At 32.0% G+C, this 14,763-nt stretch overlaps 1 protein-coding gene across 2 annotated transcripts in view; it reads left to right on the top strand.

The window, feature by feature from the left end:
• Positions 1-14,763, top strand: part of CSMD3 (CUB and Sushi multiple domains 3) — a 1,211,679-nt gene that overhangs the window by 830,472 nt on the left and 366,444 nt on the right. For both annotated transcript variants that reach the window (XM_079134049.1, XM_079134050.1), the window contains 2 exons: positions 4,496-4,711; positions 6,700-6,888. In XM_079134049.1, coding sequence (XP_078990175.1) covers positions 4,496-4,711; positions 6,700-6,888 — 405 coding nt within the window. The remainder of the gene's footprint in view (positions 1-4,495; positions 4,712-6,699; positions 6,889-14,763) is intronic.

Genomic DNA, 14,763 nt, shown 5'->3' with positions numbered 1-14,763 from the left:
GTTCATCTGTCTGTTAAGGCTCCCTGTGGTTTTCAGTTGCCCTTCTTTTTCCTTTACCTGTTTACTCATTTCATGACTGGCTAGCTACCTAACACTCTAAACTTTCACCCAGCACGTTAATTTCTTTCTCTAATGTTCCAGAAACATGATGAACTATCCTAATAAAGATACTTCTACTGATGCAAAGCCTACTTTTGTAAAATCTATTCAATTTTTTACCAATTTAATGGCTTGAGAATTATTCTTGGACTATTATACCTAGTCTGCTCTCTGGAGTAGACCCTCCCCCCCACACATATAAACAAACAAATAAACAAACATATCACCTCATCCTTTTATAATGTACAGCTTTCCAAACCCACCAACTCATCATTTTGGAGTTAGCATATTTCCATACCTTCTATCCCCAGACCCTTATCCCAAATCTTTTCTTCCCAGACTGCACACTTCTGATTTTTTGAGTTCTTCATCATAAAATATTTTATTTTCATCACATTTCTATCATCTTTCTCTGAGTATATTCCAACTTAATGATATTATATCTAAAAATTTGGTTTTCTACAATTGAACACAGACGAACTCTACAAATTATTTCTATTAATCAACCCTATATTTACTCTAATGATCTTTTTTGCTACTTTGCTATACTACTAATTTATATTGGACTTGAGGTAATATAAATCATCTTTATACATTATTGGGACTAAATGACAGTCAAGTACAATGCCTAAAGTTCTACAATTTTATGCAATTGATTTTTTTTATTGTAACAAATGGGGTACAACTTGTTCTCTGGTTGTACATGAAGTAGAGGCATACCATTTGTGTAATCATACATTTACATAGTGTAATGATGTTTGATTCATTCTGTTATTTTTTCCCTTCATGTTAAAATGATTTATATTTTATTATATTTATATTATATAGTCAGAGTATTCTTGTAGAAACATTAGCAGTAGTACATTAGGGGTTCATAAAAATCTTAATTAGGGTAGATTTGCATATCTAAATATTTGAAAAATAAATTTCTAATACACTATCAGTAATCTCTTTACTATTTAACATTAAGTCTAGGTTTTTGGACATATAAAATTGTTCAACAGTGTCAAATTCACTTAAACTACAGTATCATTTCGCCTAAATTGCTTTTCTTTTATGATGGTACAATAAAAGATATTCCTTAAGATCATTACAGAAATCAAGATGCTAATTGTGTGTGGTCTATTGGAGATGGAGACCTTGAGAGTGGAAAAACTACTTTAAAACAAATCTTTAGGCTCTTAGATCTGGTATTATATTTTAATAAAGAATCATCTGATCTTGTAAATTTACAAATTGGAAAAAAAATAGCTCCCTCAAGGTCATTGTCGGTGGGATGACTTTAACTGAAATCTAGATTTCATTACCACTATTTTGACTTTAAGTTCAGGTCTGTTCACATACATCTATATCATATTTATATAAATTTCCTTAACAGAGCATTGTGAATTATCATTCAATACTCTCACTAGGTATTGAACCCAGGGCTTCCTGCATGTCAGGCAAGCAGTGTCTCTTTGAACTAAATCCCCAACCCACCTCATCCTACTCCCCCTTTCAAAAATTTTTGTTTAGAGACAGGGTCTTGCTAAATTACCCAGACTGGCTTGGAATATGGAATTTGGGATTCTTTTCCCTCAGGGTCCCTAGTACCAGGAATTCAAGTCATGTACCACCAAGAATGGTGACATCATTCTTTTGAGAGTTCTAACTGCCCTGTTAGAAATAAATGTCTTTCTTTCTAAAATGCCTATCCCAGGGATGCTCCTCCACAACTTCTCACTTTTGAAGATTACTGCATTAGAAGCCTCTACTTACTTCTTTCGCAAACTACTTATCTCTATTTCTGTGCTCCTATATTGACTTACATTAACCAATTTTATAGCACTTAGCAAAATACTTGAAATTGTAGGTTATGTATCTTTTTCTTCAGATTTTATGAATTATTTAAATCTTCATTCTATAATGCCTAGAACAAGGTTCTTTGTATCATTTGTAGATTTGTATTAACTGACATTTTGTAGAACTTTGAATGTCTTATGTTTTTCTGCAATAGTGGAAACATTTTACTGTTTATTCCATAATTTGAAAAATAGCAACTTCCTTTTGTGAAGAGGTTAGCCAGGGCTTAATAACATAAAATATATTAGCTCTCATTTTAGAAGATAGAACAATAACCATTAACTAATAGTTGCTGAATGGTTCTTCTGTAACAGATTTATTCCATGTCATTCCTCATATTTAAACTATAAGATGACATCATTAAAACTCCATTTTATAGATGCAGAAAGTGAGGTGCACAAAACACATAATCCTTGATAGCAGCATTATCAGCACCATTATTTAACAAAATTTAAACTTGTCTCATAGATTAATTCAGTGTATGTTAAAATTTTTTTTTCTAAAAAAATATGTTATAAACTGATTTTTTTTCTTTTTAAAATTTATTTTTCTATTGGGCAACTACTTTTTCTTAGCTTTACTCTATGTTAGAAATAAAACTGACTTATCTGAAATTTTTACTCTTACATGTAACTTTTGTAAAGTTGAATAGCAGTTCATCTAGATGTCCAAGCATCTCTTTGCCATGCCAACACTCCATTCTAGGGTCATTTGGCTAGTGTCACTTTTATACTGAAGAAAATTTGAAAGTTCTGGACTCACTCTAAAAGATTCTAATGTTTCTGCTCATTGTGAAGAAGGGCAAAAACATACAAAACTATTATATTTTGTAAAATAATCCCTTTCATTTCAAATCCTTTCCAAATCTGAAAGCAACAATTCTATAATGATGATGTTTCATTATACAACAGTAACCTTATCTTGTCATTGCTTGTGTTTTCACTTTCTTTGTCTTCATCTCACTTTATGTCATTTTTTTTTTCGTATTTTTAACACAATTAGACTCAAAAAATTTCCAGGGTTCGGAACTAAAATGTAAATAAATAAAGAATGTTGCCATATGCTGAGATTTTGGGTTTCCTTAATATTTTCGGTGATTTATTTTTTAGGCCATATTCAACAATAAATAAAGAAATTAACTCAAAAGAAAAATGTATGTGGTATTTTATATGCAGTGTTATTTTTTTCTCTCTCTTTCTCCCTCTCTCTCTTTTTTTTTTTTTTTTGTTTTTGTTTTTTTTTTGGTGAAAGGAAAAATTGTGCCTGAAATTGTCTTTTACATGTGTTCTAGATAATCTCATTAAAAGCTAACATAAAAACACAATAGGATCACAGTGGGACTACTGCATACTCACCAGAATGCAACAAATGAAAATATCTCTAAGTTTCAAATATTGATAAAGATGCAGAACAACTACATTTGGCTATGGAAATGTAAATCAGTGTAGCCATTTTATAAAACAGGATTTGTTAAAGCTGACCACATTCTAATTCTACTCCTAGATATTTATCCAACATATGTTCATCAAAAGAAATACTTGAATGCTCACAGCAGCACTGTCTACATTTCTGATATAACGCAAGCTACCTAAATGACCATAAACACATAAATGAATGTGGTATAGATTCACAATGAAAGGTTATACTTCATATCATTTTTGAAAATCACCCACAATTGCATGCAATCATATAGATGAGCCTTGTATATCCAATGCGGAGTAGAAGTCAACCACAAGAGTACATGTTACACGATTGCATTATATACAATTTTAAAAAGTACTTGTAAAATAGGAAAACTAATTTGTCCTATTTGAAGTTGAGTAAGTGATTATGTTTGACAAAGCAAAGTAACAAAATAGTTTGTGTGAGGAGTTCTTGGTGTTGGCAATGTTTACTGATTTGGATGATGTTTTAAATGATGTGTTCAGTTCATGAAAATTCAATGAACTGAACACTATATGTACATTTTTCAGTGTATTATATGCACAGATTGAAATATGTGAAAAATAAATGAGAAGTCAATATATTTATTTAACAAATAGTGCCTCTTTATGCTTGCTTTATATTTCTCTTCTGAACTAGATGTAAGCTTCCCTTGTAGGTTGGATGCTAGATTATTAAGCACTATGTTGTTTGAGGGGGTTGTAGAAGAAATGGATGAGGCATGTAAGATAGTCACCAGAAGTCCACTGCTCTTCTATTGTAAACAAAGGATATGTATTTTTCCTTGAAATTTTTGAAAACTCAAGTGATTCATTTTTAGGCATTAGTTTGAAATTTTATTTTCAAGAAGCTTCCAAGAAATGAGTGATTCACTATATCTTTCATCCTTACCAGAATGGAACAAATGAAACTTACAAAGCTTCCCCACTATTGCTGAAAAACAAAAACAAAAGAAACATAATTATATTATACCTTTGAAATGTTGTATGGCATTAAACTTCATTTCCAGAAAAATTAATTATAAGAAGCATGTTGGTTTTGCTTTGGTAGTAGCTCTGGGTGATTTACAGAAGTACCTTGTAAATCTAATTTTGCACTTTTTTTTTAATAGGTGTGCAATTCAACTTCCACACTTTTCATTTGGAAGACCATCATGACTACTTACTGATCACAGAGAATGGTAGTTTTACTCAACCACTGGCACGTCTGACTGGTTCAGAACTTCCTTCAACAATCAATGCTGGTCTCTATGGAAATTTCAGAGCCCAACTGCGCTTCATTTCAGATTTTTCAATATCATATGAAGGGTTCAACATTACCTTCTCAGGTGAGAAAACAAAAACAAACAAAACTAAAAAGAATTCCTTTAGTACCTTTAAAATTTTGTTTTTAAAGTATGAGCATAACATATGGCAAAACAGAAGGGGAAACTGAAGAAAAAAGGAAAAAAATTTAAAATAGAAAAAGAAAGCAAATCTTTTAGCAAGTTTTTTAAAAAATCTGAAATACTTTCAAGATTGTCTTTACTAATAAAAATAATTTTTAAACAAAAGCAAAAATATGTTAATGGATTAAAAATTTACAAAAGCATAATAATTACATTCCCTTCACTTAAACTCTTGTGGAATTCTCACAGATGGAAAACTATGTAAAATTCCTAATGAAATTAAAATAAGTATTAATTACACTAAAAATTGAAATGTGAATTAAACCAGTGATGTTGTAGTTCTGTTTACTTAGAAAAAGTATACTAACAGACCAAGATTAAGATAAACTTAATTTATCCTTTTGGAAGGAGATGATGAAAACAAATTACATAGATACCCTTTCTTGTAGAATAGCTTCAGCTATACACAATAGAATAACTTGAATTCCAGGGGTTAAAATTTATAACTCAAAAGAATAAAACATTTATGTTACTTAGAATTCTACTTTGTAGTTGAATGGAATAATGAGATAAATAGCTATTTCTTTACTTACTTTTTAAATTTTGTACTAGGGATTGAATCAGGGGTGCTGTACCATGGAGCATCCCAGCCCTTTTTATGTTTTTATTTTGAGACAAGTTCTCACTAAGCTGCTTAGTACCTCACTAAGTTGCTAAGGCTGTCCTCAAACTTGGGATCCTTCTGCCTCAGCCTCCCAAACCATTCGGATTACAGGCTTGCCCGTGCTCCAAAGCAGCTATTTCTTAACACAGAGAAAAACTAATAAGTAAAGCTTATATTGATTGACTCATATTAATATTGTAATATATATGCACACACATAAGGTTGGGCCTGTGGTTCAGTGGTAGAGCACTTGCCTAGCATGCACAAGGACCCAGGTTCAATCCCCAGCACCACCACCACCACCACCACCACCATCACCACAACAAAGTGTTTCATACATGTACACACATTGATAATATAAATGCTGATCTTGCTCTACATTAAAATTATTATATTTATATATATGTACATATACACCCAACGATATAAATGCTAATTTTACTCCTATGTAATTTCTTATTTGCATGTAAATACTTAGTTTCTAAAATAATTCATATATTCTATAATGAATAGTAAATGAGTCTAATCAATTTTAACCTAGATTTAAAAATTATATCCAAATAAATCTCTAAACAAATAAAATAGTAGGTAATCAATGTGAAATAATTCCTGTTCATCTTTATTGAAATTGCATAGTAAGTAAGTACTTTGAGAATATTTTGGTTAAGCTGTTTTTTAGAATTGCATATAAATTACAATGTTAATCAATTCTATCATACTTTTATAGTGTTCAGTTGTTCATTTTCATGATGTTCATCCATTGCTTGGGGAAAAGTTCCTGCATAGATCTATAATGTAATACTTATCAGTGTGGGGACACTTTTGTCTTACATAAACTTTTGCATCTTAAGTCAGATGTTTTCAAATATGGGTTAGTTAAATTTCATGTATACTGGAGGCCCAAGAGCTGTTGTCATTTAAATTAAACCATTAATGTATTTTGTATTTGAAAATATGTGTCTCATATGATTACTGTAAGTAAAATATAAAAGTTTCTAATGTAGGAAAGAAAAAAAGATAAATAACTACATTTTCAATTATCACTCACACATGCCATTTGCTAATCTATATTGAATTTCACATATAAAGGTATTCATTATTACATATTTCCCATTAACATATTCTCATAGTTGTACATACAGTTAAATTTTAAATATATGTCTAAGTTCTGAAACCATTCAAAGAATATACTCTTAAAAATGACCACTTTCTTTGTTGTTGTCCTCTCCTCTTCTGGGATGGATTATTTCCCCCTATCTTACAGAATATAACCTTGAGCCTTGTGAAGATCCTGGAATTCCCCAATATGGTAATCGAGTTGGGTTCAACTTTGGGGTTGGTGACACTCTGACCTTCTCATGCTCATTGGGTTATCGACTGGAAGGAACATCAGAGATCATCTGTCTTGGTGGTGGCCGGCGAGTGTGGAGTGCACCTCTGCCAAGGTGTGTGGGTACGTGGTCAGCTGCTTTCATTTGCTTGTATGTGTAGTCACTGTCCATGGAGTTGCATGGTTACACGCCCTTCTTTTTATATAATCTGTTGAATTTCTTCATTTGTTTCATATTAGTTATTTATATTTTTTCAAGTTGGTGTACCTCAATTAATTTGTCTATTGCTGCAATCCAGCAACCATGCTTCTAAATTTGTTTTCAGATGATGATAATAAAGAATGAATAAGATAGATAGATGATAGATAATAGAAAGAACTATAGAAAGTGGAATATAAAATGGAAAGACTCCTAATATAATGGGTTTTTATAAACTAAATTGATGGGCTGAAGACACACCAGATTATACACAATATGGTAAGAGATAAAATAACATCTGTATTCTCATTGCTTCCTATGTTCCAGGGATTATAACAGATATCTGATTTACATGGAAAATCTCTTCTCAACATCATAAGGAATTTACAACAATGGTGTAGGTGCTACAGTTGTGACCATTTTTCAGATTAGAAATTATTTCATAAAGCTATTGAAAATTCTCACAAACATTTAATTTGAATCTAAATTTAATTAGAGGTCATGGATCTATGTGATCTATAATATGCTATAAAATCAGACAGATTGGTAGAGGTTTAATCTGTGTTTCAAATTCTGGTCTTATTTTCAGATTGGTTTAACCTGTGATTCAATTCCTGGTCTTATGATGAAAATATAAATAAAGAAGAGGAGACCTATTTGATATTTTTTCTCTTGATACCAAAAAAAAAAAAAAAAAAAAAAAAAAAAACTGGACATGAAATAGCTTAAAGAGAAAGGATTTATCTTGGCTTATGGTTTCAGAGTTTTTGGTCCATGATCTGCAGGTTCCATTGCATTTAGACCTGTGTTGAGGCAGAGCATCACGGATGGCAGGGAGCACATGGTGGAATGAAGCTGCTTTCCTCATGGAGACCTGGAAGCAAAGCTAGAGGGGACAGAGCTGGCGTCCAATATGACCTTCAAGGGCATACCCACAATAACCTATTTACTTTGAATAGGCCTCACCACCTAAAGGTTGCACCACCTCCCAGTAGCACCACAGTAGGTACCAAGCCTTTAGAACTGGTATTTGGGGACATCTTAGATTCAAATCATAATACCCTGTTTTTTCTTCTGTAAAGTTTTGTCCAGTCTTCCAAGTTAATGTGGGCCTGAAGACTTTTATAATGATGAGATTGTTTTCCTAGCTTCCTAGAGTTATGTAAAAGATGAGTTGATATATAACAGATGACTTTCTTTTTAAGATCACAGATTTTTATAGAAATTGCACAAGCAACCACAGAGGCTTGAAGTTGGTGGGGGGTGATAAGCAGTCACACTCTCAGAACATCTCCTCCAGAAAGCTATGCAGAATGCATTCCTTCAGTTTTTGTTTTGTTTTGTTTGTTTTTATTTATTTTTGTCCTATTGTTGCCAGATTTGAAATGGTCATCCTGTCCTGAAATATGTGTTTCCTTACTTTTTCAGTGTGACTATTTCCAAAGCTTGGTTAATGAAACCTTAGGAATAATCAAGCGAAGTATTCAGAGTGCCTGATCATTTGATATTGGGAACATTCCCTTTTCTAAACTTCATCTTTCTCGGTTTAAAAATGGTTTTTCTCATTGTTATGAGTTACTTATGAGCTTGAAAAAAGATATTCTGTATATATCAGATACCTGGAACAATCCCTGGACTCTGGAAACAATTAGAATGTAGATGTTTTAACTCTTACTATATTAAGTATAAATCTGGTGTCACTCCAGTCTATGAATCTAATTTATAAAACATTCTTAGCAGAGAATAATTCCATTTTATAAAACATTAATGTAATGAGGATCTCCTAGACTCTTTCATAAATCATTATCTTGCTATAGTCCTGATATTATTATTCCCCCCATTTTTTATTAAAAGTTAAGCCTTCAAGATTTTAGTTTACTGGTGATCATCCAGTTTTTAAGTACTAAGACCATAATTTGTATAGAGATGTTCAGCAAAGAAACCAACATTTCCCTTTAGACTCTAGGGCAAGGACTAAAGACTCTAAGTCACAGAGTTAGTATTTTCTCCTTAAGTACCAAATACATACCAGGCTGTTTCGCAGGTTCCAAATAAATTGTTTACATGAAGCTTTTTAAGTTTTAGTCCATATTTACAATAGATTTTAATAAATGGGTTTATGAAAACCTGACATAGCAAAAAAAAGTAACTTAAAGTTACTTTTGTTTTATTAAAATATTTCTCTAAGAGTGGGTTTGTTCATGACTAAGTCTTTAATGGGAAGGATAAAAGAAAATCACCCTGTGGACAAATTTAGAAAGCAAAGTTTTGCCATGGGAATTTTTCCTCCATTTTCAAATTAGCTGTGCTTGCTTTTAAGTTTATTGAAATTTACAATGTCTTTTGACCTTAATAAATTCCACTGCAGATGTGCATTTAAGTTACAAAATGGGGAAAAATATTCCTTCAATAGGACAATTTTCTTAAAAAAAAATGATGTCTCTGAATTTTCTTTGAACTATTCATCACTACTTTGCCTATGCTTCAAAACAAATGTGTTCCTTTTTTATATTTCTGGTTCAACATATGTATATGTATATGTTTCTTATTTTGTTAACTTTTCAAAGTTCACAATCTTTATTCACAAAATGCACTTTATTTATAATTATTCATATGAGCAGATGCCCAACTTTAGCAATGCTAGTTTATCTGCACAGTTTAAATTTTTTCTTAAACACTTTGTACTTTTCCTATATATCTAATGCCAATTCAGTATTTCAAACTTGCTTAATAATCATTGATTAGTCCTAGGCATTACAAACCTAAGCTCACAGAAAGCTTATGTTACAAATAATGGCCAAAATATAAGTAAGTAATACTACAAAATATTGCTTCTGTTTCAGTTATTTCAAGTGTAAATAGTCTTTCCCTGGCACAAGTTTGCAAATGGTGGTTGTAGTCTCAGAACAAACTATAGATGAAGCTTTAACTTTTATGTCAGTTATATATTAATACTAATATTACTAAAATATTTATGTTATATAGATTATATAATATACCCAACTCTTTGTACAGTAAGGCAATTGATAACACTACTTTAGAAAGCTTGATTTTTATTTTGTAAATTCAATGCTGATTTGATATTTAGTGTTTAGTTTGGCTGGCATTTATCAGTTACTTTTGAATAATTCAGTGAAATTTTTCTAAGGTGTCAGAGATGTAGCCCAGTGGTAGGGTACTTGCCTAGAACATGTGAGACCCTGGGTTTGATATCCAGCACTGCTAAAACAAAACAAAGCAAAGCAAAACAGCAACATAAAGCATAATTATAGCTGTTAGATGAGTGATGGATAACATTTTATGTTAAGCAGTTTCAGCATAGCATATGCATTTATATTTTAAGATTTTTTTTTGGGGGGGGGGGTGCTGGGGATTGAACCCAGGGCCTTCTGCTTGCAAGGCAAGCACTCTACCGACTGAGCTATCTCCCCAGCCCCTATTTTAAGATATTTTAGCAAAATTATAAAATGTAATATAGTATTTTTCATCTATAAAGATGCTTTCATATAATATCTCATTCCATAAGCCCAGCAATTCTGTGAAAGGAATTTTAGCACAAACTTAGAGGAAGAGCCATGACTACCAGAATGTTCTGAGGCCAAGTCCTGTGCTTGGTTCATAGTAGCACAAAACTCTCACATTGGAGATTTTTATAAAGTTGAAAGGAAATCTGGCCTTGGGCATAGTTAATACATGACATCAGAGGACTCCTTATGCTTGTCCTCTGTTGTAATCAGAAATAACTTCTTCAATCATGGCCCATTGATCTGGTGTCACTTAAGCAAAGGAACATTTCTAGAGGCAGAAGAATCTTGATGAAAATCAAGAACATAATATCCCCTCAGATGCAGGGATTCTTTTCCCCAGTGGCCTCCATTAAAGACACATAGTTCATAATTACACTCTAGCTTTCATAAGTTATATGGTTTTTGGCAAATTTCAAACATCTTTCTTGCCAAGTTTGCTCAAATGTAAGATGTGGACAACCAAGACATGTAAATCTCCTTCAGAACTGTTCCACACATGATATTTGATCAAAAATGTTAGTCTATTTTCTTCATCATTTTCTTTGTGCCAGAAATTCACTGCACCACCATAACATATAGCCAGTTATCCTTAAGTCCATTACAGCAGACAACTATAATGAGTGATTTTTACCAACCAGCAAGAGGAAAGCAGAGGAAGAAGACTACTGAATGATCAAAATGAAAGTTTATCATTTATAATATATACATACATACATATCTGTAATTGTGCTTCACATTTTGGAAAATACAAAGTTATTAAGGAAATAATATTTCAGTCAAGAATTTTACTTTTAAGTGATGTTTCTACAGAGATATGCCTTAAATAGATATCCGATCACCTTTTTAAAAGGAAACCAAATGTACAAAAGAAAATACATATAAGTAGTTTTAAAATAAAAAAAACTGTCCTGGTTTGGGTCAAGATATAAGTACTTGATTTTCTTTTCTAAAGTTTGAATTACAAAAAATACTAGCATTTCCATTTGCCATCATTTTTATAGAGGGAAAACCTTTCATGTCTTCTTTCAGCATTCAAGTGTACCAGGATCCAAGCCAGGCCATGTTGCAAATAAACAAGGAGCTAATGAAAGAACATGTTTTGGAAAGTAGATTAGCAAGTTAAATATTAGTAATGATTTGTCTTTAGGCAGGAGTCCACACATTTTAACAAGCCCACACATTTCAAAGTCATTTTGAAGTCATTAATTCATTCATCCTCATAATCCTCCATTTAACACATCTACTTCTGTTTCTAATTTCATGTGTCATTGATTTTTTTTTTTATCTGACCTTGGACAAGTACCAACATCTTTCCTTAATCATGAGTCAAATGAGAAAAATGGTAACTACATTACACATCTACATATTTTCCTCACTTTTCTAACGTTTTAGATAATATATGATTTTGTTTTTTTTTTTTTAGTTTAAAAGTGCATGTTGATAATGGGAGAAACTGAGCGTATAGCATATATGGAACTTCTCTGCAAATCTAAAATAATTCAAAAATAAAAAATATTTAATTATTTAAAAATAAAAGTGGAAATATATTTGAAGAAGCAATTCATTTTTAAACAAATTCTGTTTAATTCCATCTCAGCCTCTAGGCTCTCTATATAAAAATTATAGTCATCAGGTACCTACCTATGTATATCAAATATGACTGCTGTATCAAGTTGTTCAACATTGTATGATCATTAGAAAGCAAATTAGTAATTAAGATACTTGAATTGCTCTTGGAATCAATGATTAATTAGCTGAGTGACTGCTTTAAGCAAATGTCTTAATTTACTGTGTTTCTCTTTTGTGAAAAGGATGATGCCAATATGAGTTCTACTCAATACAAATTTTTTTGTGAAGACAAAAGAAAATATTGGATAGAAAAGTACTCTGACAAACTATATACACAGATGTATTCTATATTTTATAGCGTAATTATTATTGATTTCACAAGTATACAATATAAAAATCTATAATATTAACATACTTCATCACATTTCATGTGTTTTAGAGTTCTATTTTATTTATTTATTTATTTATTTTGTTTATTGAAACTAGGATAGGAATTATTGAACCCTAGGGCAGATTTATCAATGAGCCACATTCCCAGATTGTTTTATTTTGAAACAGGATTTTGCCAAGTTACTTAGGGCCTCACTAAGTTGCTGAAGCTGTTCTTGAATTTGCTTTCTTCCTTCCTTAATCTCTTGAGTTTCTGAGCTTACAGGCATTTCTCACAACCTTATGAAGTAAGCAAAAGAGAGGTTTTATCTATGTAATAGCTGAGAAAATTCATGCTCAGAAAGGTCGCCAATAATGGGTGAAAGATTGTGTCACAAATCAACTCTTAGAATTCTAAGCTCAGTGTTGTGTGGCATTCCAGGTGGTCTCGTCTTATATTCTTATTTATTGAAGCACCATTCTGAAACTAGAAGACTAACATTTTTTATCAATAAACCAAGAGTGAACAATTTTTTTTTTCTGTAAAGTGCAATATTTAAGGGTCTGTGGGTTACATGTTTTTAGTTACAACTACTGAAATCTGATTGTATTATGAAAGCATAGACACTACATGAATGAGTAGATATGGCTGTGTTTCAGTAAGGTTTGTTTACACAGGTAAGCAACAAATTGGATGCAGCAAAAGGCCATAGTTTGCTAGCTCAGGTCAACCTAAATTTTCCCTTTGTATGTGAGAATTCACTAGTCATTCATCTCTTTAAGTCAAAAGAAAGAATCCTTTTCCCACTCAGTATTTTTTCATCTTGGACTTTGTTTATAAAACAGCACATTATTTATGACTGAGAAAAGATTCTCATATTTTCACAGAAAGAGTATTAGGATTTGTGTGTGTATGTGTGTGTGTGTGTGTGTACATGTATGTGAATACTGAAGTAGTTTTTATGGATAACATAATTCTCAAACATCTCCAAGTCTGTGTATCTTTTCTGATACCAAGTCTGCATTTCCAGCTGTACACTAGACTTCTCCATATGGATGTCCTCCCACAGGCACATTGATTTCACAGTGCCAAAACAGAACTCATTATCTTCTCAGCCAAATCAGCTCTTCCTTCTGTACTCTTTATTTCAGTTACAGCATCATTCTCATCCAATCACCCAAGCTAGAAATTGCATCATCTTTCACTCTTTCCACCCTTTCTTTCTCTCTATCCATATTGGAGTAGTCACTGAGACTTTCCACCTAAAACTATTGCTCATATTTATTCCCATTTCCATTCTCATCACTGTTATCCTTTCTCAGCTCTCATTAGTCCTCATGAACAGTATAATAATTATAACAGTATTATAACAATATAATAATAGTGTTTTCTAGGCATTACACTAAGCTGTGTGTATATTTATATACTTATAATTTCCCTTTAGATATTCATTTTTAAAAATCATTTAGTAGGATATTTTTTCCCATTTTACAGAGTAACTAGAGTAAGTACATAATTGTTAAATAGCTTAAAATCAGCTCTTGCTGACTTGAATGTTCATGTTTTAACTATATGTATATTCACACTGTATTATCTCTTTCTTTCTATATGGACCTGTTTCCAGGTTTCCCTCATTAACGTTATGTTTACTATTGTTACTAGTTATATTAGCTTTTATTGGTGAATAACAGTACCATGAACTTAAGAGGCTTGAAACAACACATTTTCTTCTCTCATGATTTCTGAGGGTTGGGAAGTTGGGCATCATGTAGCTTGATCCTCTTCTTAAGAGTCTGCAATCAAGGTGTCAACTAGGATTAAACTCTCATCTGAGATAGATACAAAGTCACCTGATTGTATTTGAACTAATCAGTTTCTTATAGTTATGGAACTGAGAACTTCAGTATTTTATTCACAGTTTCTTATCAACTTATCTAACAGTTGTTTTCATCATAAGCAGGCGGTCTGGTTAATAAATTTTCTAAGTAGGTGAACTTTTATAGAATGTAACATTATCACAAGGAGTAATGCAGAACTTTTATAGAATGTAACATAATCACAAGGAGTACTGCAGAACTAGTCACAGGTCCACCCACATCCAAGAAAAGGAGATTGCACTGAAGCAACAAGTATCATGGGGTTTATCATAGATTCTATTTACCATAACAATTATCCTTAGACAACCAAAACATCTGTCCATTCCCTGATTAAACCACTAAGTGATTTTACATCGCCTCTTGGATAGGGTCAAAGTTCCTCAAGTTCCTTCGTAAGTTAGCCTTAGATTTTCCTACAGTCCTTCTCGTATATGCAGCCTAGAATATAGCGACAAG

The sequence above is a fragment of the Sciurus vulgaris genome (assembly GCF_902686455.1).
Source record: "Sciurus vulgaris genome assembly, chromosome: 1".
Lineage (NCBI taxonomy): Eukaryota > Metazoa > Chordata > Mammalia > Rodentia > Sciuridae > Sciurus > Sciurus vulgaris.
Note: the sequence above shows the minus strand (reverse complement) of the source record. Positions and strands in the feature narration are given on the sequence as shown.